Genomic DNA, 22,318 nt, shown 5'->3' on the forward strand with positions numbered 1-22,318 from the left:
ATTCAATATGAAAAAATTTCTTTATCTGAAAATGTGTTCTATCGTAAACAGTATTTTTTGTTTTCTTTAGCTGCAGATTTCTATTTGCTACATTTGACAAAACCTTCATTAAATTAATGTTGCTGTTGCATTAGAAATATTTTTATTCCAAAGAGTAATTGAATTATTTGCATCTTTAACTGTATTTCAAATACTGTGCGGAGAAAAAGCCTTAAGTGGTTAAATGAAAAATTTGCAAATTGTGTCAATTTTCTTATCTGATTAATCGTCAAAACAGTCGATAGAATAATCGATTATTAAAGTAGTTGCCAGTTCCAGCTCTAACATATTGATAATGGGATAATGGTGCAAATTTTCCTTCTCAAAGACGAATAAACTGTAAAATGTCTTTGAGTCCCAGTGTGAGGTGTTCTTTACAAAATTAAATATCCAAGTTATAAATAAAAACAACCAATAATATTAAATACAATAGAAAACAAAGCAAAACCATAAATAAAACTGATTATGAAGTAAACATCTGTAATAATCAGAATGGAAATTATTCTTCTCATTTTAGTTTATTATGCAAATGATTTAATTGCTTTTTGCAACAGGCCGACACGTTTCTAAGGAAAAAGATAAGAGCCACAGGGGGAAAAAACAATTCTCAATTTTCTCAAATTCTAACTTAAATCTCAGAATTTAAACTTTTTTTGTCAGAATTTCAGATTTTAATCCCAGAATTCTGATTTTAACTTCCTGAGATCAAAAGTCAGTATTGATTTTTTATTTCTAATTCCCATGGAATAAGAAGCAAATCCCTGAGCAGGATGGAGCGTGTGCATGACTTCCTGTTTGCTGTCAGGTGACATTAGGAACCTCCTGTCCTCCTGTTGCCTAGGTAACGGCCCCTCCGGGATCTGCCTGTCTTACCTGCTGTCAGGCTACACCCCCTACCTGTCGGCAGAGGGATGTCACCCGAACCCCCTGCTGCACAGCAAGCTGTCGGAGCGGCCTCACCTGTCGCTGCTGGAGCAGGTAACCCGGCCCGTTCTGCCGTGACGCCCGCGTTGGTTCGGGCCGTCTCTGAACCGAGCCTCTCTGCAGGACCTGGAGTATCTCTGTGAGGGCCTGGAGGGCCGCTCGTCCAACCCTGTGGCGGTGCTTTTTGATTCGCTGCTGCTGCCGGACAGCGACTTCGGTCTGGACCACACGTCACCCCTGGAGTGGCGGTACGAGCCAGAGCGAGCCGTTCCCCACCTGGTTCTGGGGAAAGGCCCGCCTGGAGGCGCCTGGCATGTAAGGCCCACAGTCATGACATTGTTTTCATTGAGGTTTTTATTTTGTTGTGACTTTTAGTCTAATTCAGTTAGTTTCAGTTTGTTTGTTTTTGCTCGTTCCAGGCCATGGAGGGATCCATGCTGACGCTCAGCCTGGCCAACTGGATGGAGCTTCCTGGGCTCAAGCTGAAGGACTGGATGAGAGACAAGCGCAGGTTCGACCCGCTTTAAAAAACACGTTTGGTAGGCAGACATGGGGAGTAACTAGTTACATTTACTTGAGTAACTTCTTTGGGGAAAATGACTTACTTTTACTTGAGCTGTTTTATTATAAAGTATCTCTACTCTTAATTTAGTAGCATTTCTGGATTTTCTTCCTACTGAATGAAGAACAAACATGTTTTAACCAAAAGTTCACCAGACACAGCTGCAGCTTTTATTAGTTTAATATTGAACACATTTTTCTTTTGCCCAATTTTGTTATTTTGATGATGGAATATTAAGGCCACTCTAAGAAAATGGAAAAAAATGAATAAAGTCATAAAATTATGACTTCAAATTATTATGACTTTATTCTCCTAATATTCTGAATGTATTCTCATAATTATGACCTTGTTTTTATTTTAGTAAAGCCTTTATATTCGTTACTTGAATAGTAATGAATTGTTTTAATTTTGATCCTTAACAAACTAAGTTTTCCATGTAACTTTATATTTTGATTCATTTGATGATGTAACTTTTATTTACAAAATGTTTTGATCAGTTACTCAGGTCGTCAGTCGCTTTTTACCAAATACTTGTTTATGCTTCAGTAATGTCTTGAACAGCTACTTTTTGCTTTTACTTGAGTAAAAATATGCTTAAGTTGTGCTTCAAGATAGATAAATCTAAAAATATATGTGTGTATATTTTAGAAATGTTTTTTAAATATTAAATTTACAAAGATGAACTTTTAAATCAGCTCTTATCGTTGTGGCTAACCTTGATTATCTTTTTTACGTCCAAGTGTATGATTGGTTTAAAGATGGTTTGCTTTGAATTTTGAACCTTTTATTAAGTTGTGTTAAAGTATAAAACTTGGATGAATCTTTGTGTTAATTTACAGGTTAAAGAAATTGGCTGACTGACGTTTCGGTACCTGATATCGGCTCTTTAGCCTCCGTCTGTTGCTACGTTGCTAAATGTTGTTTACGTTTTTTTGTGGCAGGAATGTGAGAAACGACCGCGCCACCCCGGCAGAAATCGCCTCCTACTATGAGCACTACGTATCCAAGATGAACCTGGAGCAGAACTTCGCCTGCGGGACCACCGTTACCGCGGTAACCAGGGAGTCTGGTCAGCAGGATGGGTCGCCGCCCTGCTGGAGAGTGTCAGGACTGCAGCGGAGAGACGGCGAAATTCTAGGAGGTACGTTTAAAAAAAAAACAAACAAAGTAAATCCAAACTTTTATGTTGTTTTATGTTGTAATAAAGTCATTTTTCATAATTTGCTTTCTTGCTGTAGACGGTTGCTCGGTTACAGAGGAGGTGCCGTTCTCGCTGTTGGCGCACAACGTGGTTCTGGCGACAGGAACGCACGACGTGCCGGCTCGGCTCGGCGTGGACGGAGAGTCGCTACCCTTCGTCTGCCACTCCTTCTGGGAGCTGGAGGCGGCCATCGCCCGTGGTGAGCTCGACCAATCCTCCGACCCTGTGCTGGTGGTGGGGGCGGGGCTTACGGCCGCCGACGCCGTCCTCACCGCTCACCACCTCAACACGTCGGTGTGCCACGCTTTCCGGCGCTCGGTCACGGACCCCGGGCTCATCTTCAACCAGCTGCCCAAACTGCTCTACCCAGAGTACCACAAGGTGAGGCGGGTTCTGGCGGCGGGTTCTGCAGACCCAAAGTGGGCGTTTCCACTGTGCAAACTCTGATTGACTAATTCCAGCAGCAGATCGTTTGTAAACATATAAAAATCATCTGCTGCGACTGGTTTAATGATAAAATAAGAACTTCAGAATTGTCTTTGAACAATTGAAAAAATAATGGCTTCAGTACCATTATTTTTTCAATTGTATATATTGCATATATGTTTTCAATTGTACAATTTTTTTTGTTTTCTTAGAAAAAACGACAACATTTTTGACTTTTGAACCTAGAAAATTTCCAAGGTTTTTCTAGGAAATTTCTGAGAATAATTTCAACATTTGAGTTTTTTTCTAGCAAATTTTTGACTTTTCAAACTCAGAAATTTTCTTAAAAAAAAAAAAAAACTTAAATAAAATATTAGATTAATCTCAAAATTTCAAATAGTTTTTAGATTTTTAAGTGTCAAAAATAACAAATTTACTAAAAATAAATCTTAGAAATTTTATAGAAAACTTGGAAATTTCTGTTGGACTTCAAGTTTCACACTCCAAAAATTTCCAAAAACTGAAACTATATTTACTTTTGAAACTCTTGAGTTTTTTTTCTAGAAAATTTCTGAAGTTGATCTCAAAACAGTTTGATTTACTTTTCTGAGTAACTATCAACATTTATTAAAAAAAGAAATGTAAATTTGATTTCGTCCAATCAGGACCTTCACATGCTCGTCCAATCGTGTTGCTCTTGACTTTCTGTCCAATCGGGTCCGGTTCTGAGGGTCGGTTTGTTTGTTGGTCCGGATCTGATCTCCGCTCTTTTCCAGGTCCATCAGATGATGACTCAGCAGCAGCACCAGTCTGACTCTTCGGACCGGACCCAGAATCTTCAGCCCGCTCCTTCCTCCTCCTCCAGCTCGCCTTCCTCCTACCCCGGCTACCTGAGCTTTCCCTGCCACCGGGTCGCCGCCTTCCGGCCCGACCAGAAGTGCGTCCTGGAGTCAGACTCCGGTGAGCAGACGGTGGTCCGGGTCTCCAAGGCGCTGGTTCTGATCGGCGCTCATCCGAACCTCTCCTTCCTTCGCGACAACGGCCGCTCGTTAGGCATCAACCGTGATGAGCCGATTTCCTGCCGGAGGAACCCGATCGACGTGGATCCATTCACAAACATGGTTCTGGCGGCGGACGGGCCGGGAATGTACGCCATGGGCCCGCTGGTCGGGGAGAACTTTGTCCGGTTCCTGAAAGGCGGGGCACTGGCCATCGCCGGGGATCTGTGGAAGCGGCGCAGCGGCGGGGAGGACGCAGTTACGCCGGACAGCCGGGTCGACCGCCGGACAGACGCCCGGGTTCTGGACTCGTAGTTCGGAACCACGAGGCGAACGGACCGACTCCGGAAAACCCGAGTTCAGCCGGACCTGTTCTGGGTTCAGCTGGAGAAATGGCAGCTGGACGTTTCTGTTTGGACCCAATTTGTAACCAGATACCAGAACCGTTTTCTGTAAATTATATGGTAATCCGTTTTTTACTGGAAATATTTAAGTTTCTTCCAAGTTTTCAAATTATTTAAACGTTTGGGATCTGTTGCTAACGGCGACGTTTTAGGGCCAGAACAAGAGAACAAAATTTTAATTCCAAAAATAAAGTTATGCGATTTAAAGTCGCACAAGAAAGTCAAAATAATGAGAATAAAGTTGTAATTAAGCCACAGTTATCAAAAAGAGTTAATACAAGAACAGCCATATTTACGAGAATTAAGGAGCAACAATATGTAAAAGATGCATCAAAATTAAATATAAAAATAAAGATAGATAAAGTTGTGGTAATACATGGATAAAATTGTTCTCAAAACTAAATTTGTATTGCCCTAATTCTGCATTTAAGCCACTAATCTGTTAAATTTCTGTTTTTATATCACTTTATTATATCTGCTGCATTTTATTTCATGTTTAATCTTGTAACCTAATGTTTGCTTTATAAAAAGTGTTTCCTATTTATTGATTTTACTACGCAGCAATTAGTAAAAAAAAAAAAAAAAGTTCTATTCTAATTTTTTCAGTCTCTTAAAGGTGTTAGCTTAGTTAAATCAAGCCATAAGAATAAGTTAAAAAAAACAACATTTTTATACTTCATTTTTCATCATCTGATATTTTTTCTCATTTTCAAATGTTATTTACACCTTTTTGTACTGAAGCAATAATCAGCAGTAAGGTTCAACTGAACATATATTTACATCCAAAACGTGCTATAGCATTTTTTAAATTAACATTTATTTACAGTTTCCTTTGGGATCTGTGGTCCATTATCAGATTTATTTTAAACTAAATGTCATAATTTATTTTTCAATTAAAGTAAACCATATTTAAGATTTTATAACAAAAATGTGTTTTTCTAAATTCCATCTCCTATAAGAAAAATATTTTAGTATTTCTTAATTTGATGTTAAATTATCCTTTTTTAGCTTTTTTTAATGCATCGGTAGATTTTGTGTGTAAATGTTGACAGAATTCAGTTTAAGTGCCTTAAAACTTCATTGGATTCTTACAGAATCGTCTCCATTTGTCTTATTGTTGTGCAGATAAATCCAGACCTTCTCTGTCTGCAGGTGCTGTTTATAATAAACAGGAAGGTTTGTTCCTGGAAATGTCTCATCTGTGTTCATTTTTATTAAAGTTTGAGTTTAACAGAAAACTTATCTGTGCAATTTATCATGTATTTACAGTATATAAACAGTGGCATTTGTCCCTCCTTTTCTGAGAAAAGGCAATTCAGTGGCCCTAATCATCTTCCCGAAATATGTCCAGTCATAATAGTCATAAAGCTATTCCAGACATCCGCAGTCTACTTGCTGTGAAGCCGATTTTAAGCTATAACAGCCTGCCATAGAGGTTTACCTGGAAAAAGAATGACGACACGAGGCAAAAGCTTCTGGAAAGATTTAATCTCACGTACTTTTCACTTTTCTAACAAACAGTCAGGATGATGTCAGATGCAAAAAGAAAAAAGAAAAGATCAAGTCCCATCAATCTGAAGCTAACAACCATGAGGAAAGGAGGTAAAAGCGGGCCGTCGGTCGGTTAACGGCTGTAACGTTTGACGTGGCGCGGAAAACGGTCTCAAACAGGAGGGACGTCGATGAGCATGCAGGTTTATTTATTTTATTTCTTAACCGGCTCTGTCGATGTAAGAGTGAAACAAACCAACAATTAAAGAACACACACAGACACGTTTAACAGTTTTCCCCACCGGAACCGCAGGACCAAAGCAAGGCAGCAGAGCCGAATTAGCTCCAATAATAATACTGCTTCTATTCTCTCCTCCTAACAACATCTTTACATTTTTACACTTTTAAAGGTGGGGGATAAAACACTTACCCGTATCTGTGGGTAAAGGTACAATAAAAAAATAAATTATCACCTTAATAAACCAAAAATAAAATATAATATTTGCTCTTTTTGGTTCCTGCTCCTGAGGCTGAGTACCTGTTGCTGTCCAGCAGGGGGCGGTGCCGCGCTTCGGCCAGCCTCAGCCTCAGGCGGAGGAAGATCAACGAATCTGATTGGCTAACCACTCCAAACCAGCCAAAGACACGGACACGTTATTGCCACTACTGCCGACAGGTACAGGACTCTAACATAGATTTATATATAAATATAAACTTCTATATTTTGAGGCAGGGCTGCGTGATAATTCAACACCAGCGAAACGTTCAAAAGGAATTTAATTTATTTACTTTTTGGTCTCATTTCCCATTTCTATCAGAAAAATATTATATAACCGAGCCCTGACAGTTAAGGGTGGTGTTACTCTTCTTTTTAATCAGTGCCGTTAACAAATCCCATGGAAAGGCGCCATGTTGGCCTTCAGGGTCAGGTGCTTCACAGCTCATTTGAAATGCGAGGACCTTCACAAAAAAAAAAAAAAAAAAATTCATTTCTGAAAACATACAAACTGAGCTGCATCAGTGCATTCATGTCGGGCTTTTTTCCATGAGATCCGCTAATAGCAAAAAAAAAAAAAAAAAAAAAAAACATCTGGACACCACTGAACCAGATCTTAAAGTGACATTTATGCTTCAAATATTACAAATGAGCTTCACAGGACACAGGACACGTTAGATTTCTGATTAATACCCAATGTTTTAAAATAAAACAGTTACCTTTCCCTCTGGGTGCCTGTTTCTGCTGCACTGCATTGCCAATTTCCCTTCCATGGGGCGCCACTGCGCTCTTCCAGAACCACCTGTTGCTTCGCCAGGTGCGTCTCTTAGTGCGTTTTTTTTTGTCTTCTTCGGGCCAATATGGTTAGAAAAAAAGAAACAAGTAGATTTCTGCCAAAAAAAAAAAAAAAAACTCAGAATTTTGAGATTAACATCAGAAATTATATAGAAAAAACTGAATTTCAAAAGTCAAAATTTTTCCACTTTTGGAAATTTGGAGTTTTAAAAGTAAAAAATGTTGCAAATTTGGTTTGGAGAAAGTGGAAAATTTTCCAAAATGTTTTCAAGAAAAAATTCTGATTTTTTTCCTTGCACTTTTTAGACTTTTGGAGATCAGAAACTTCTGAAATTACTCTCTAAATGTCTGAGTTTCTCACTGGACATTTAGTCCTTTTTTGGCCCTGATTTGCCGTTGTGGGTTTCGGTTTCGAAGGAGCCAGGAGGAGGAGCTGCGCTGGGATTGGAGCTGATTGGCCAGTGGACGTTTCATCCAACCACAACATTCCCAGGATGTGATTGAGTCCGACCAACAGGACGAGAAAATCCTCTGAAGTTTGAGCTTCCCTTAAAGATATGCTTTAATCTAGAAAAACACTCCCCCTAGTGGCCACACTGGCTCCCTTCTTCTGCCAGCCCACGGGTTGCAGTCGCAGCTTTTTTTAATATATTTATGCACAATTAAAACCCTTCTCTGTAGTTTCAGCTGCTGTTTGTAACTTTTTATCAGAACCGGCACCGTTCTGGATTAAAGCAGTTAAAATCCCCTCAGGATGGCGGCGGGCCACCTGCTGTGATGTCACCGCCGCTCTGTGGTTAGGCATTGATGTGTGATGGGTGAGGGAACGCTTTAAACCACCAAGGTCCTCATAAGGAGACGTCATAGTTTGGTGTGCGGCCAGTTTGGCGGCGCCTTCCCGTCTCCTCAGTGCGGTCCGACCTGAATGGACTCACAGTAAGAGGTGTGTGTGTGTGTGTTTGCTTAAAGACCGATCAGTCTCTAGAGTGGGAGGACTTTTTTTGTTGTTTTTTTGAACAGAACCGAGCCGGTTTGGTCCAACAGAACCGCACGGGAGCCTCTGGAGCTACGGCAGGTTCTCGTCTCGAAGGCTCTCTAGAATCTGGATCAGGCTCTCCAGTCCAAACACGTAGCCCGGGTCCGGGCCGTTGTGCACAGCCGTGTCGCCGCGGAAACCCTTGAAGGTGGAGTGGGCGAAGTCAATCATGCGAACGTCCACCAGAGGGGGCTGCTGAGGAGGCTGAGGAGGTGGCGGTGGAGGAGAAGGACATTTTGACGGGGGGCACGGCACGAAGGGGCAGCAGTCCGTCACGATGGGCGGGAAGGGAAAGGGGGGGGCGTCTGGCGCCGAATGTCCGGGTCCCTGAGAGGACAGAGGCTCCAGGACCAAGTCCTGGTCCTGGTTCTGGTTGAAGTCCGTTTCACTGGAAGTGTTGGAGTGAGGAGAGGGAGCGGCATGGAGCTCTGCAGGGGTGGCGCTCTGCCCAGGGCCGGGCGCCGGGGCGGCTTCAGACCCCTGCAGCAGAACAAGAAGAGTCGGTCAACCAGGTCCGAAACGGTCCGGTTTATAAACTAACAGAACCAGGAAGTTTTCACACCTGATAGTCCGGTAACAGTTGTTACATTTTCAGCTGCTCTGAGTCAAACCATCCAAAGTAACTGCAAAAGCTGTTCCCCTCTTTCATGTTGTTTTCTTCAGGGGTTCTTGGTGCAGCGCCCCCACAGGCGAGGAGGGGAACAGGTTGCCCAAAGAGTTTGGTTGGTTTGACTCCAGAGCACCACAGCAGCTGAAAATGTAGGAAATGTTGACATTTTGTTCCCAAATCAAACCGAGTCAACCGGACTGTCAGGTGTAAAAACTGTCCTGTTTTTGGATTGTGGGAGGAAACCGGAAAACCCGGGGAGGAACGCAGGCCAGGATTCAAACCCAGAACCTTGTTACTGCAAGGCATCAGTGATACCTATTAATTTATTACATTGCTGTGATTATTATTAGTTTAGTTATTGATTCTAGATTCAATATTACCATTTATTTTCCAACAGGAGACATATTTTTATAGTATATTTTTAATATGGTTTGTATCTTTGTAACAAATAGATTTATTCATAAGACTTAAAAATTACAGTGGAAACTTGTTAAATTAGCTGGAGCGGCCATTTATGTGTTAATAAACTATCTGTCAGTCCACAATTACAAAGGAAGAGTCGGAAAAATTACAATTTAATCATTGAAATCTTACAGATTTCCTCATCAGTGAAGCTACAGAGGATCATCTGAACCGCGGTTCTGCTCGGTTCTGATGCAAGCTTCTTTATTTAGCCCGTTCCCTTCCAGAGGCTGACAGTTTGGGTTCAGTCTCAGCTCCATGTCGTCTCATTTTATTCTTGAAGCGCGTCTCCCTCAGGAGTTACAGACCAAAAATAGAAGCAGAAAAACCTCAGCTTATAGTTTTACATTCAGAAACTCAAACCTGAGACGTCACACGATTCAGTGAAACTTTCATTAAAACAATTAATCTGAGCTTCATTTCAGTCAGAAATAGGTAGATTATCCAAAAATTTTAAAAAATAAGAGAATGACATTTTACTTTACTTTTTACTTAGACGTCTAAAAAATTTACTCAATAAGAGTAAAAAAGTATTTGGCAAGAAGGCAACTGAAGTACTTACTAACTGAATAAAACGTAAATCATTTGATATTAAAAAATTCTCCCTGACGATGGCTAGCATTGGTTTTACTGTCAAGTTGTCAACATAACATGCTAACTCTTAAACGGAGAGAAGAAAAACGGATGCAGTGCTTTGCTGTTACTTGTTAACAAGACAAGAACTAGATAATAACATCAGGAAGTTTTAATTAAGAAAAAAATAGCAAGGGATAAGGAAGTAAGTTAGCTATGCTAGCTTGACTTTGACAACTTTAACTTATAGATGTGCTGCAGAATTCTGTGTTTTGGGTCAGTTAAAAAATAAAATAAAAAAGAAATAAAAAAGGTGACCTAAACACCATCTGACAGATCATCAGTAGAGTGGCGTTTGAATGAGCTAATCAATCACCGCGCTATTAGCTTTGCTAATAGCAGCGGTAGCTAATCCACTTCAGTGATCTCTTACAAATAATCACATAATAAAGATTTAATTAGAAACTTGCCCATCTGCTCACCTTTCCGTCGTAGATGATGAGCAGCGAGGAAGAGTAGAAGCGGTAGGACGCCTGCCTCTCTAGCACCACCTTCAGGCTGCGGAGTTTATTCAGCATCGGCTCAAAGAGGTCCCGCCTCAGGTACTTCCCGTTGTCCAGGAACTGGTAGAGCGCCTGGCGGAAGCCTTCGGTCGACAGGCTGCGCCCGTAGTACTTGTTCCTGCAGAGGTAGTGGCCGGTGCTCAGCTGGTACACCTGCAGGGGGAGAGGGTGACGTTTAGATAATTCATCACCAAATCACTCTGCAGAAAGTAATACTGGCTGCAGCTCTGTGAGGTTTTAAAGGTGAACTATAACGGATCGGTCTAAACAAAACATGCTCATTACGTTTTAGCACAAAATCATTCTTAGATAATGAGATTTTAATCTGCTTGCCTATATTGAGCTGTTTTAGGGCGTCCTGTCACTTTAAATCCAAACAAGCTGCTGCTTGTTTAGATATAAACAACAAAACAATTGTGTTTTCCAGCAGCCATTGTACAGCACATGTAGCTCAGCCTGGGTTGCTAGGTAACAGGCTGGGTTGCTAGGTAACAGCACCTAAGACTATTGCTCAACAATCAGAAGGTTTTTGAAATGGCTCATTTTCCAGACTCCAGAAAACATTAACTTATTGCCAAAAAACCCCAGCTGGGTGGGTTCTTTTAAGCGCTTGGGCTGGTTTTTTTTTAGAAGCAGTAGAAACCCAAATAGAGGAACAAAAATGTGAAAAATGTAAATTTAAGGACATAACATACTCTCAAATTCAGCAAAATAAGCTAGAAACCGCATAAAACTTGAACGTAACGTTTTAAATTTAAGCTATTCTGTCCACTTTTCTGCAGCTGAGTGAGGTTGGGTTAATGAAAGATGGACTGATAGGAGTTTCTGCTGCTGCATCCTGATACGCTTCCTTTGCCGTTCTACCTGCATGCCACACACTCTGACGCCCAGCGTCGCCGAAGTGCTCTGTGCGCATTTCTTCATCTGCCGGGCCGCCTTCTCCTCCGTGGCGTCGTCGCCGTGCTGCCGGGTTCCCATCTTCAGGTCCAGGATGCAGGGGAAGGAGAAGTGGTGGACGACGTTCTCCAGCAGCAGGAACTCTGGTTGAGACGCTGCAGTTAGGGAATAAAACCTGGAGGATTTTTACAAAACATGGAGGATTTTTAAAAAACACGGAGGATTTCATCAACCATCGACTGACTGATCTAGTTTTAAGAATGTCAGTTGGAAAAATACACAAATATATTTGATTTAAAAAGAAATAAAAGATTTCTGCTTTCTTTCACACCAAAAGTTGGGATTTACAGGCTAGAAAATTTCAGCCAATTCCAACATTCGATATTTATACGTCTGTTATGAACTTATATTTACTGATATTATATGAATTTGTCAGCCATTTCGACACCCTAAAAAAGACAACCAGGCAAGTTTTACTAATTGAATTAATGCTGATGCGTTAAAAAATAATAATAAAGAAAAAATCTGCCAATCCCGATGTTAATTGTCTGAATCTTAATTTAAGCACATTTAAAATGTTGATAGATGAAAGTCTTTTTTCTAATTTTGCTCCTTCAAATTAAGGGACATGAGTTTCTATGATTTCTAATAATTTGTGGGTAAAAACAAATGTTTAAAAATGAAGTTAAGAGATTTTTTGTCTTCTAATCTGGTAAATTATTTGTGTTTCTGTTTTTAACTGTATGAATATATTCGCCTTCCAAAAATAATGGCTTATGTCATTTTGTGCCAAAAGTGATTTTTTTTTGTTGCTTAAATAAAATTCAGGTATTAAAAAAGCCATAGTCTTAGAAAGATAACAACACAATATTTTTCATAATTTTTGGTTTAACTTGTCTTTTTAAGAAGTTCTATTAAAAGTTTTTGAAGATTCTGTGATTGCAAATATTCATGCAGATTTGTGTATTTATTTGCACTAGTTAATGATTGTGAGTTTATTGCAAAATTTTAACTAAAAAAGTGGTGGTGAAAAAAACAAAACAAAACAGCACCATCGGGTTAAAGTGACGCTAACTCCCACCTGCAGGTGGCAGCATTTCTTACTTACACTAACCTGCAGCCTCAGCCTCAGTTATGGTCCATAACTGAGGCTGAGTCCATAACTCAGTAGCAAAGCAATTAGTAGGTGCTTTGCTACTAATTGTTGACAATTAGTAGCAAAGCACCACCTTCATTTTTCTTTTATACATCACACATATTTTTGTGTTAATGTGGAGTGCGTTTTCGTCCCTGTCTGTGTTCGCGGGTCACAGTGCGCTGAGGTCATGGCAGGACCTCAGCGCACTGCCATGACCTCAGCGCACCTATTTTAGTTCAATCTGCCTGTTTGTTCTTTTTTTTCTTATATTTGTGTATGTAGTTTTTGGAAGGGGTTTAATGAGAAAAAATACTGCAGAAGTCCCTGCAAACATTTCTAAAGTAGCACCACAAAATCAGTAATTCTGATTAGGGAAAAACAATCACAAAGAATATTATGAAATCCTGGAGAAACTGCAAAACAAAAAGACTCCATGAAGCTCCTGTGCTTTGAGTTGCTGCGATGCGATTGGCCGAGTGAAACAGGTGATTCCACAGCTGAGCCTAACAGTAACAGTGCAGGATGAAGGATACTGAAGAGCTTGCGGTCCTTGGACTCGGATCTCATGCGGCTGAGCTGCTGCTTGTGGCACACCAGGCTCCAGGGGTTGTAGCTGATCTTCTCTGAGGCCAAGTCGCTGTTACAGTCCAGCATCTGGAACGGGACGTCCGAGTGGACCTTTGTGTCCAGCCGGGGACTCTTCAGTTCTGTGAAACTGAAGCAGGAAAGCAGGTTGTTAACGTAAAGAGTTATCGTGATTCCAAGTCGTTCATTCCAAGAAGGAACGACAGTCGATATATCGCACATCTTGTGAATATTTTTATCATTGTCAGTAGCTGAGTTTCCATTAACAATACAGACATGTTGCATGTTATTGTTTACATCCAGAAATTTCGCGCAATTTCCTTTATAATTTTATAATTATAACTTTTCCTGACCTTGCTATATAGTTGTCATAGTGTTGACAATTAGTAGCAAAGCACCACCTTCATTTTTCTTTTATACGTCACACATACATTCAAGATTTAGCGCCTTATATTGACAACTTAACAGCTAAAACCAATGCTAGTCATCACCAGCGAGCAGCTTTTTGCCCTCCAGCCAGGAGGTGGAGGGCGGATCTTAAACATGTGACGTCACGCTTTAACCAGTCTGTAATTGAGGAATTTGACATTTTTAAAATCAGCTTGCTTAATGAATGGGGTGATTTTTTTTGTTGTATCGAAATTGGTTTATTTTGCTAAATTGCAATGGAAACACTTTTTTTGCATCATGAGTCACATGATCAACAACAGTTACTACTGTTGGAAAAGACAAAGAAAAAGGTGATGAGAAGTAGTAGGATGACGATGGTGCGGCATTTCTAATTACTTACAGCATGAACAAACTCAAGAAAAGAAAACCAACTAAAACATGGGAAAACTCTGTAGTGTTTCTTATTTAATTGAAACCCCGCAATAACAAGTGTTTTTTTGACATAAGCAGAATATTTGTAAAGTTTTGTAATGGAAGCGCAGCTTAGCGATGAAGTGAACAGGTTGTTACTTGTCGGAGCAGTCGGTGTCATGCGACTCCCTCCACTCGGCCCGCTCCTCCTTGTACTCAGAGGAGGAGGAGGATCGGCGGAGGCTGCGCCGGGACTGCTTCCGCCTCGGCTGCTCCCTCTCCGGGGGGTCCCGCTCCTCCTGCTCCCCCGTCATGCCCTCCGTGTTGTCCAAGTAGGGGTACGCCACCAGGTTGATGTAGCCGTCGGAGTCACCTTCAAAGCACACCAGGACCACGCCTGACGGACAGAACCAGACAGACACGATCAGAAACAGACGTTCAACCGGTTATAATGCTGCTGAGCTACTTTTGCTAGTTTGGCAGAAAGAACTACAGTAAATATCACCAATATTTATCTTATCATTACCCAGGAGTGGGAGACCAGTTGTGATGCACTTGTATTGTTTATAAGTTAGATAGGATCAAGGTGAGAGCTAGTCCTACGCTTGTGGCTTGTTTATTGTTGTCATAGCAACCCCATAGCAACTACCTGCCAAGATGGCTGTCAGCTACAAGTATGACATCACAAGAACTTTTCTGCAAGTTATACGAGCTTGTTTAAAGCAAATAATTTTTTAAATATTGATGACTTTTAAATTATTTCATTTATAACAAGACATTTTTCCATGTTTCAAGTGAAATAATCTGCCAGAGTAACTAGAACTTTTTCATCAATATTAAGAACTATTGACTTAAGACAAGCTCTTAAATCTTGTCGAAAAGTTATTTGTAAGTTAGTTGTGTCTTATTTCAAGTGGAATAAGATATCTGCAGTAGAAACTAGACCAAAAATACTTGCTAAGATTTTGTGTTTTTGCAGTCCATTGTTTATAAAAGTGCTGCAGATCCTCAGTGCGATTAGACATTTATTCAAATCTGGCATATTTTCCTAACCTGGACTGAGTGTCGGGTAACTCGATCGGCCACAGAAGCAAAAATAAACAAATCAAACCATTAAGTCCTCCTGCTTCAGATCTAATTTTCCTATTTATTTCCACAGAAACCAGGAGGAAGCTCCCTCTGTTCATAATAACATCACAATAAAAGTCAGCTCAGCTTTTCTTTCATGTAATTAATCCATCTTTCCACCTGCCAGCATCTTCTGCAGAGGCGCCTCCATCTGCAGAACCACTGAGCAGCACAATGTTTCATCAGATAGTGTCAGAAAATATGTGGGCAAAACAACCTTGACGGCTTGGAGAAGTTGCTCCTGGGCAGCTGTCTGTCTGCCGTTATTTAATCAGCAGGACAATGGCAGCAGGCAGGGATCCAGGGCTAAATATAGGCTGGCTGGGCGGCCGTCAACAGAGGGAGGACTGGTGAGAATGCAGACCCACCGGAGAAAATATTCAGCTTCCCTAGCGGAGTCAGACCTGCAGAGGGAGTCTGTTTCAAATATACCTGAACTTAACTTTCCTGACTTGGATATTAGAGTGTTCCCAGAAGGTTTTTTTTTCTATGGATGGAATAAAATCTGCGAACACAAATATTTCTTCATAGTTTTCGTTACAATAGCAGTTCCGATTGGTCCTTTCTCTTGACTTTTGTTCATTTCTTTTGGTTCAGTCGCTGGATGCAATTAGTCTCTCTGGTCTGGATGCTGTGCATCTTGGGAGCATTTTTGCTCCTAATTTTTAACTTTTAGACAACTATGATGTGTAACCATGGTAACAAGGTACTGTTTTTACAAATGGGAGCAGCTAATTACAATCTAAAAACTCAAATAACACCGGAACTTTGACTCCAAATCCCAGAGGAGTTGGAAAAAAAATCTTGATGGATGCAGAGTGGGAGGAACCATCGGAGGTCGTATCCTCATTTCCAGCAGAGTTCCACCCAAACGGCTGGACAGATTAAAAACGAGGAGCAGCAAAAGCAAATGAGGTGGATTAGCAGCTGTCATGATATCGGACTTAAGTTCTTATTTAGATATTTTGTGTTATTTGTGTGATAAAACTGATAAGAAAATGTTTCACATTTTGAAATTCATCAGAACCAAAAGAAAAATTAATTTTATCACTGATCTGCATCTAATCAAATTCATTGATATTTATTGATGATGTCATGGATCCAAATGTGGAGAAAATGGTAAAGGTAGCAATCCTGAAAATACTTTTAGCTTTGGGATGTCGCTGTCAGGATAAGACTTTTTTCACGATGTAATGAGAGGTTTGAGAATCCCTGCTTTACCAGCAGACTAAAGGTTTTTTCTTTTGCATCCTGTGGGAACAGGAAGTGCTCCAGTAGCGCCAACATGTCTGTGCTTCTTGTTCATTTTCGTTAAAGGCCTTTCAATCCCTCCCAGGGACATAACCTCACCAAACTGCATGCATTATTTCAGATGATTATGGAGTAATTTCTCCAAACACTTTCAGAGCTGCGTCTCAGTATTCATGTTTGTTTAAACTGTGAATTTGTCCCATTAAAGCTGCTGTGATTTATTCCAACAAAGAGCTCAGTAAGTAAATGGGTCACGCTGGTTTCCACAGTTTGTGTCGCATCCTGGTTTTGGGACCGACTGCAGCAGGTTGATGGTTTCCTCTCTGTCTGCTGTGGCGCTGCTGGGCGACGTGTGCAGCTGACAGTTTGGGCTCTCTGGGTCCGGCTGGACCGTCGCAACAAGCTGCCAGGTTCCTGCTTTCACCTTATCTATCAGCCCAACTCAAACTATGAACATTATTCACTCTCGTTTTTCTTTCAACACACCCCAGTGTCCCTCTGAATAAAAAAAAAAAGAAAAAATTTCTAAATATTAAAAGGGAACTATTATGCAAAATTCACATTTTGCACATTTTTGTACTTTCATTTTGGTCTCTTCTGCTTCTAAAAACAACCCAAGCACTTAATAAAACCACCAATCCGATTCTGGCAATACGTTAGTATTTTTTTGTGTCTGGAAAACAAGCCATTTCCAAAATCTCTCAAACCTTGGGTAACACTTTGCCATTGCCAAGCAACCCAGTCCGTTACCTAGCAACCCTAGCAGAGTTCCAGCACGTTTGGTCAGCTGGATTTACCGCTGCTTGCGCTGTACAGTGGCTGCTGAAAAAAAACAAATGTTTTCTTGTTGACTTGCCGTCCAGAAACCACTTGCTGCGTTATTGTTGGTTGAGCAGGAGGTTCCACTGATGCTTTTCAAAGCTATATAGTTGTATAATTGCTTTTATGTTTGCAGCCATTTTTATGTGTGACTACAAACGTTGAGTTGGGGGCGTGGCCAGCAGCAGATTATTTGGATTTAAAGTGACAGGACGCCCTAAAACAGCTCAAAAATACACAAAACTGAGCAGAATAAAATCTCCATCTAAAACGATCTTGTGCAAAAAATTTTATGAAAATGTTTTGTATATATCTATCCTAACCTGTTCAAGGAAGTAAAACAGGCCAGCTTTAAAGAAAAGAGCCAAAAAAAGCACTCCCTGTTTTAACAGACTGATTAATAAGACGCCTGCTCCATCAACCATGAAGTATTTCTTCTAACACAGGGAACAGGACCAACGCTGTCGGCGTTTGTTTGGGTCTGTTTCTACATCATCAGGGTGTCAGGCAGATCCAGCAGCGGCCGTTGATGGAGAACAGAGCCGCTACGTCTCCTCTTCCACTAAACATCCGGATCTCCTTCCTCCTCAGCGTCATTCTGCTACTCCAGCCATTTAGCAGGGAGTTATTCTGAGCTGAGCGAATGTTACTGGACCTCGGAGAGACTTACTAAATTTGTTGATGATTATTTTGATAATTGATTAATCACAATTAATCTGATTAATCATTTCAGTTACAGTAATGTGTGCAGCAGGTTCTATAATGCTGCATTGTGATGGGGTCTGGCGGCATAAAGAGCCCAGCGGTTCTGATCCGAAACATCAGAGAGCAGCGACTGACCTTTATACTCGGGAGTGAACTCCTTCATCTCAGGAGGCAGAGACTCATAGAAGCGCTGCTCTCTGCTGATCAGAGGCTTACACACAGTGTGGTCATCGTACCGCATCATGCTGCTGTGACCCCCCACCTGCAACACACACACACACACACACACACATGAAAAGCTGCCAGGCATCCTGGATTTACTGAAGTAAACAAAGAACTGCAAAAACACAAAATCTTACCAAGTATTTTTAGTTTAGTTTCCAGTCCAGTCCATCTTAGAAAACTTGAATTAACTTAGAAACAGCTTTTTAGCGAGACACAGGCGTTTGTTTTAAAGGTGACTGTTGTGCTTCCTGGAACATGTTAGGACAGATATAACATGTTCATAATGATTCTTGGATAATGAGATTTCAGTCTGGTCAGTTCTGCCTCTTTTGAGCTGTTTTAGGGCGTCCTGTCACTTTAAATCCAAAGTGAGGTAAAACCAGCTGACCAAACATGCTGGAGCTCTGCTGGGGTTGCTAGGTAACGGGGCTTGGCTGGGACTGCTAGGTTCTGATTTGTGACGTTGGATTCAGAAAGTTTTTTAAATGGTTCATCTTCCAGACACTAAAAAACATTTATTTATTACCGGAAAACAGCTGGATGGTATGTTTTAAGTGTTTTTAGAAGCATCAAATGTTGCCTTTAGGTTAATAATTCCTTAATATTGATTAATAAAAAAAAGTACTAGATTCACTGGCTGGGAAAAATGTCATGGTTTAAGTGAAATCGTCTGATAATGGAACCAAAACTTTTTCATCAATATTAAGAAATTATTGGCTTAAGACAAGCCGTTATATCTTAATAAAAAGTTACTTATAAGTTAGTTGTGTTTTATGTGTCTTACTTCAAGTGCACTAAGATATTTGCACTAGAAACTAAACTGACTTGGTAAGATATTAGTTTTTGCAGTGTAAAAGTCAGGTTCTTTGTATTCAGGGCTTTTTGTCGGGTCCAGCCCACCTGGTGTACGAAGGGCTCCAGCGAAACGCCTCCATCTTGTGGTTTAGGTACAGCCCCTCCCCCGGTCACCGGCCCCTGTTGCTTACTGTCCATGCTGTTGGGTGGAGGGAGGCACATGGCTCCTGGCGGACGCACCGCAATTCCTGCTGACGAAGAGGACAACATCAAACGATGAAGGCCGATCCGTTTAGAGCCGGTCGCGGCCGGGTCTTACCCTGAACATGGGCTCGGGAGGGGTCGGCACAGGGCACCACGGGCTGCTGGGAGCGCACGCCGGCCCCAGGGGGAGGCGGCGCCAGACCGAATAGCCACTTAATAAAGCGTCTAATGAGATTCCAAACCGCCACCAACAGAATCCTGATGCGCTGAAGTTGGGCCCTGGGGGACAGGATGCGGAGGAACCACCGGAACCGCAGGGTGTCAGTCAGTGGGGGGTCGCCGCTCACTGCAAGGACAGGAAGTGACACAAAGCAGACGCATAATGACTCATATCAGAGAGGCGTTCTCTTTTCTGGTTCCCTAAAAGCTAAAATAATGTGTCCTAAAAACAGAAGGAGGCCAAACACGGTTCCTAGGGACCGCCAGATCCAATTAACTATTTTCTAATGAGAGAGTAGAAAACATCTGAGCAGATGTTCTTCCTCCAGTTGTAGCCTGGAGGAAGAGGTCACCTGACTTCCAGGAGAGTTGACATGTTGACACGTTTAACTGGAGTGGTACGATAAATCGATCTTATCAATTAATCACTTTTTTTGGTTTTTAGTGTTTGGAAAATCAAGATTTTTTTCTCATCATTGAACTCCTTAGGTTTCCAAAGTTCAGAGTGATGTTAGCACGCCGTGGGCCGCCATCTTGTTTTAGTTTCTATCTATTTGGACTTTAAATTCATGTCAGCTCTATGACAAAATATTAGGGCCAGGTTGAGATTTTTTATTTTTAATTCCAAGTAGAAAATCATCAAAATTAACAGAAATAAAAGTTTAAAAGCATGATTCTGATAGCAAATAATCTATATAATATACTACAAGTAAAAAATGTTACTTAAATAAATAAAAGTTTCAATAATTTTCTAATTTACTCAGAAAATTATTGGGGCTGCAACTACAAATAATTTTAGTAATCAATTATAGATTTAATTTTCAAAAATTTAGACGTTCCACAGATTTTTAATTTAAAAACTTACATGTATTTGTAGAATATTAGAAATACAATAAAATTTGCAAATAACTAAAGAATTAAATCTTTTTTCTTTTAAATAACAAAATAAACATTTTATTGCCTAATATGCGGCACCAACATTCCTTTTAGTGAAACAAAATCGTGTGACGCTAAATTGATACCATCTTAAGAATTTTGATTAAAACATAATTCACAAAATGTGTTTTTATCTTAAATGCAAAATGTAGACATATTTTCTATATTTTGGCTTAATCACTGTTCTGAATATGTTCTTTCAGCAAATGGCCTTTTTCAGTGTGTATGCTACAGTTAACGGTTAATCGATTAGTTGACGATTATTTTAAATAATCGTTTCAGTTCATAAACAGACATTTTCACAGTTTCTTGTTGCAGAACTTAAGAACCCACAGAGTCCTGATGTTAACCAACATCTCAAACAGCCCGGAGTTAAAGCAATTAGATCCACCAGAACCAGAAGTGCATGAGGTGAACGTCCTTGTGAAAGGATGGGGATGACCAAGTCCAGCCTGTCGTCACAGTAACAAACGCTTTAACACAAACACGACTCTTCACAGGGTGCAAAAATATAACCGCAGCGGAAAAACTCCTGTCAGATCTTAAGTCACAATCTAACCTTGACCAAGCGTGAACCACACACTCACACACACACATGCACACACACACTCACACACACACGCACACCCACACACACATAAACCCAGTCTTTCCCATGAGCAATGCATTTCAGTTAGAGGAGCGATCTGTAAACATCGGGTCACGTCTGCTCTGGGATCAGCAGAACCTCTGAGTCGTGACCTTCAAGGAGCCGCCGTTTATTTTACCGATCTGGAAAGTGTTAGCTTGACAAAACAGCAGCACTGCAACTAATGATTAACTAGTAATGAATGATGAATCTTTTGATTATTCTCAGGGTTAAATCTGATTAAAAATACTGGCACATTCTGCAGATTTCTATTTAACCACTTAAGCTTTTTTTAATACAATATTAGAAGAGTTTATAAAGATTAAGAAAAAAAATGAACCGTTAACAATCTGCATAGAGAGCAGCAGCAGGAGTGCACCGCATGCTGGCTCACGTTTTAAGTTTGATCCGTTCAGGCTCTCTGGGCCTGTAATATAAGTGCTTTCTGTTTAATGCAGCTTAAAAATCTGCTTTAAGCAACAAGAGGTGGTCCAGTAATGATCAAACCAGCAGAAGAAAACCTTGTTGTTTCAATGGAAATAATGATTTTATTCATCTAGCAGCTGGGAAGGTGCAGGACGATATTAACACCATCGTATCGTTTGTTATTTATTGTGATAAATTTCTTATCATGATAAGAATTTTGATTTATTGCTGTCACAATAAATTCCCATTAATGATGTTTAAAACGTCCTAAAGCTGTACATATTTTTGGGCTTGTTAGTTTTACTATTTTCTCCCATGTTTCTATCAATAAATTTTAAAATATAATTAAATGCAGTTGCTGTGTAAAGTTTATAATACAAATTTCACTTCTTTAAGTGACTGGAGTCCTTAAGAAGAGTATTATAAATGGGAATGCTTTGCAAGAGCAGGATTTGTGTTTGTGGGGCTTTAATTCCAGAATCAGTTATTTAGTTGCCTAAAAAAGAAGTAAATAAATAATTTTATTATTATTTTTATCATTAACACAATAAAATCAAAATACTATAAGACTTAAGTCCACATCACCCAATCCTAATTAATGCTGTTTAGTTCTTTATTTATTGTAAATCGTATCGTCATCATGGCCCATGAATGTTTGAGTTGTGAATCTGTCTAAAAGTCCTTTGAGTTGTTGTATGACTACGAAAGCTTTATTTAAAATTTATTCCATTTTGCGTTGACATAAAATTACATTTCTGTTACCATTGTGATAACAAAACTCTACTTATTACTTTGCTGTCATCTTTAGATAACTGTGTGGCTGTGACTGAACAGCGCAGCAGTCAGAGTCCCACAAACACAAATATTGATCTGGAGAAACATTCCCATATGGAACAGGTTACGTAAAGACGTGATTTATGTCACCCGGCTGCATGCAGTGACTGCATTTAACTAATTTATTGGTACTCTCATGGAAGAAAC

General features: G+C 40.3%; 2 protein-coding genes across 3 annotated transcripts in view; one reads left to right on the plus strand and one right to left on the minus strand.

The window, feature by feature from the left end:
* The window catches only part of osgn1 (oxidative stress induced growth inhibitor 1), an 11,690-nt gene extending 6,569 nt beyond the window's left edge, over positions 1–5,121 (plus strand). For both annotated transcript variants that reach the window (XM_016662709.1, XM_007575754.2), the window contains 6 exons: positions 881–1,017; positions 1,087–1,278; positions 1,383–1,474; positions 2,467–2,666; positions 2,764–3,107; positions 3,929–5,121. In XM_016662709.1, coding sequence (XP_016518195.1) covers positions 881–1,017; positions 1,087–1,278; positions 1,383–1,474; positions 2,467–2,666; positions 2,764–3,107; positions 3,929–4,465 — 1,502 coding nt within the window. In that variant the 3' untranslated portion in view covers positions 4,466–5,121. The remainder of the gene's footprint in view (positions 1–880; positions 1,018–1,086; positions 1,279–1,382; positions 1,475–2,466; positions 2,667–2,763; positions 3,108–3,928) is intronic.
* A 3,197-nt stretch (positions 5,122–8,318) lies between these two features.
* Positions 8,319–22,318, minus strand: part of ip6k1 (inositol hexakisphosphate kinase 1) — a 17,698-nt gene continuing 3,698 nt past the window's right edge. Inside the window, exons 4-11 of the mRNA XM_007575758.2 lie at positions 19,244–19,514; positions 19,030–19,172; positions 18,040–18,166; positions 14,161–14,398; positions 13,149–13,330; positions 11,445–11,620; positions 10,500–10,733; positions 8,319–8,852 (exon numbers count right to left, since the gene is read on the minus strand). Coding sequence (XP_007575820.2) covers positions 8,403–8,852; positions 10,500–10,733; positions 11,445–11,620; positions 13,149–13,330; positions 14,161–14,398; positions 18,040–18,166; positions 19,030–19,172; positions 19,244–19,514 — 1,821 coding nt within the window. The 3' untranslated portion in view covers positions 8,319–8,402. The remainder of the gene's footprint in view (positions 8,853–10,499; positions 10,734–11,444; positions 11,621–13,148; positions 13,331–14,160; positions 14,399–18,039; positions 18,167–19,029; positions 19,173–19,243; positions 19,515–22,318) is intronic.

The sequence above is a fragment of the Poecilia formosa genome, unplaced genomic scaffold, assembly GCF_000485575.1.
Source record: "Poecilia formosa unplaced genomic scaffold, Poecilia_formosa-5.1.2 Scaffold387, whole genome shotgun sequence".
In the NCBI taxonomy this organism is placed as follows: domain Eukaryota; kingdom Metazoa; phylum Chordata; class Actinopteri; order Cyprinodontiformes; family Poeciliidae; genus Poecilia; species Poecilia formosa.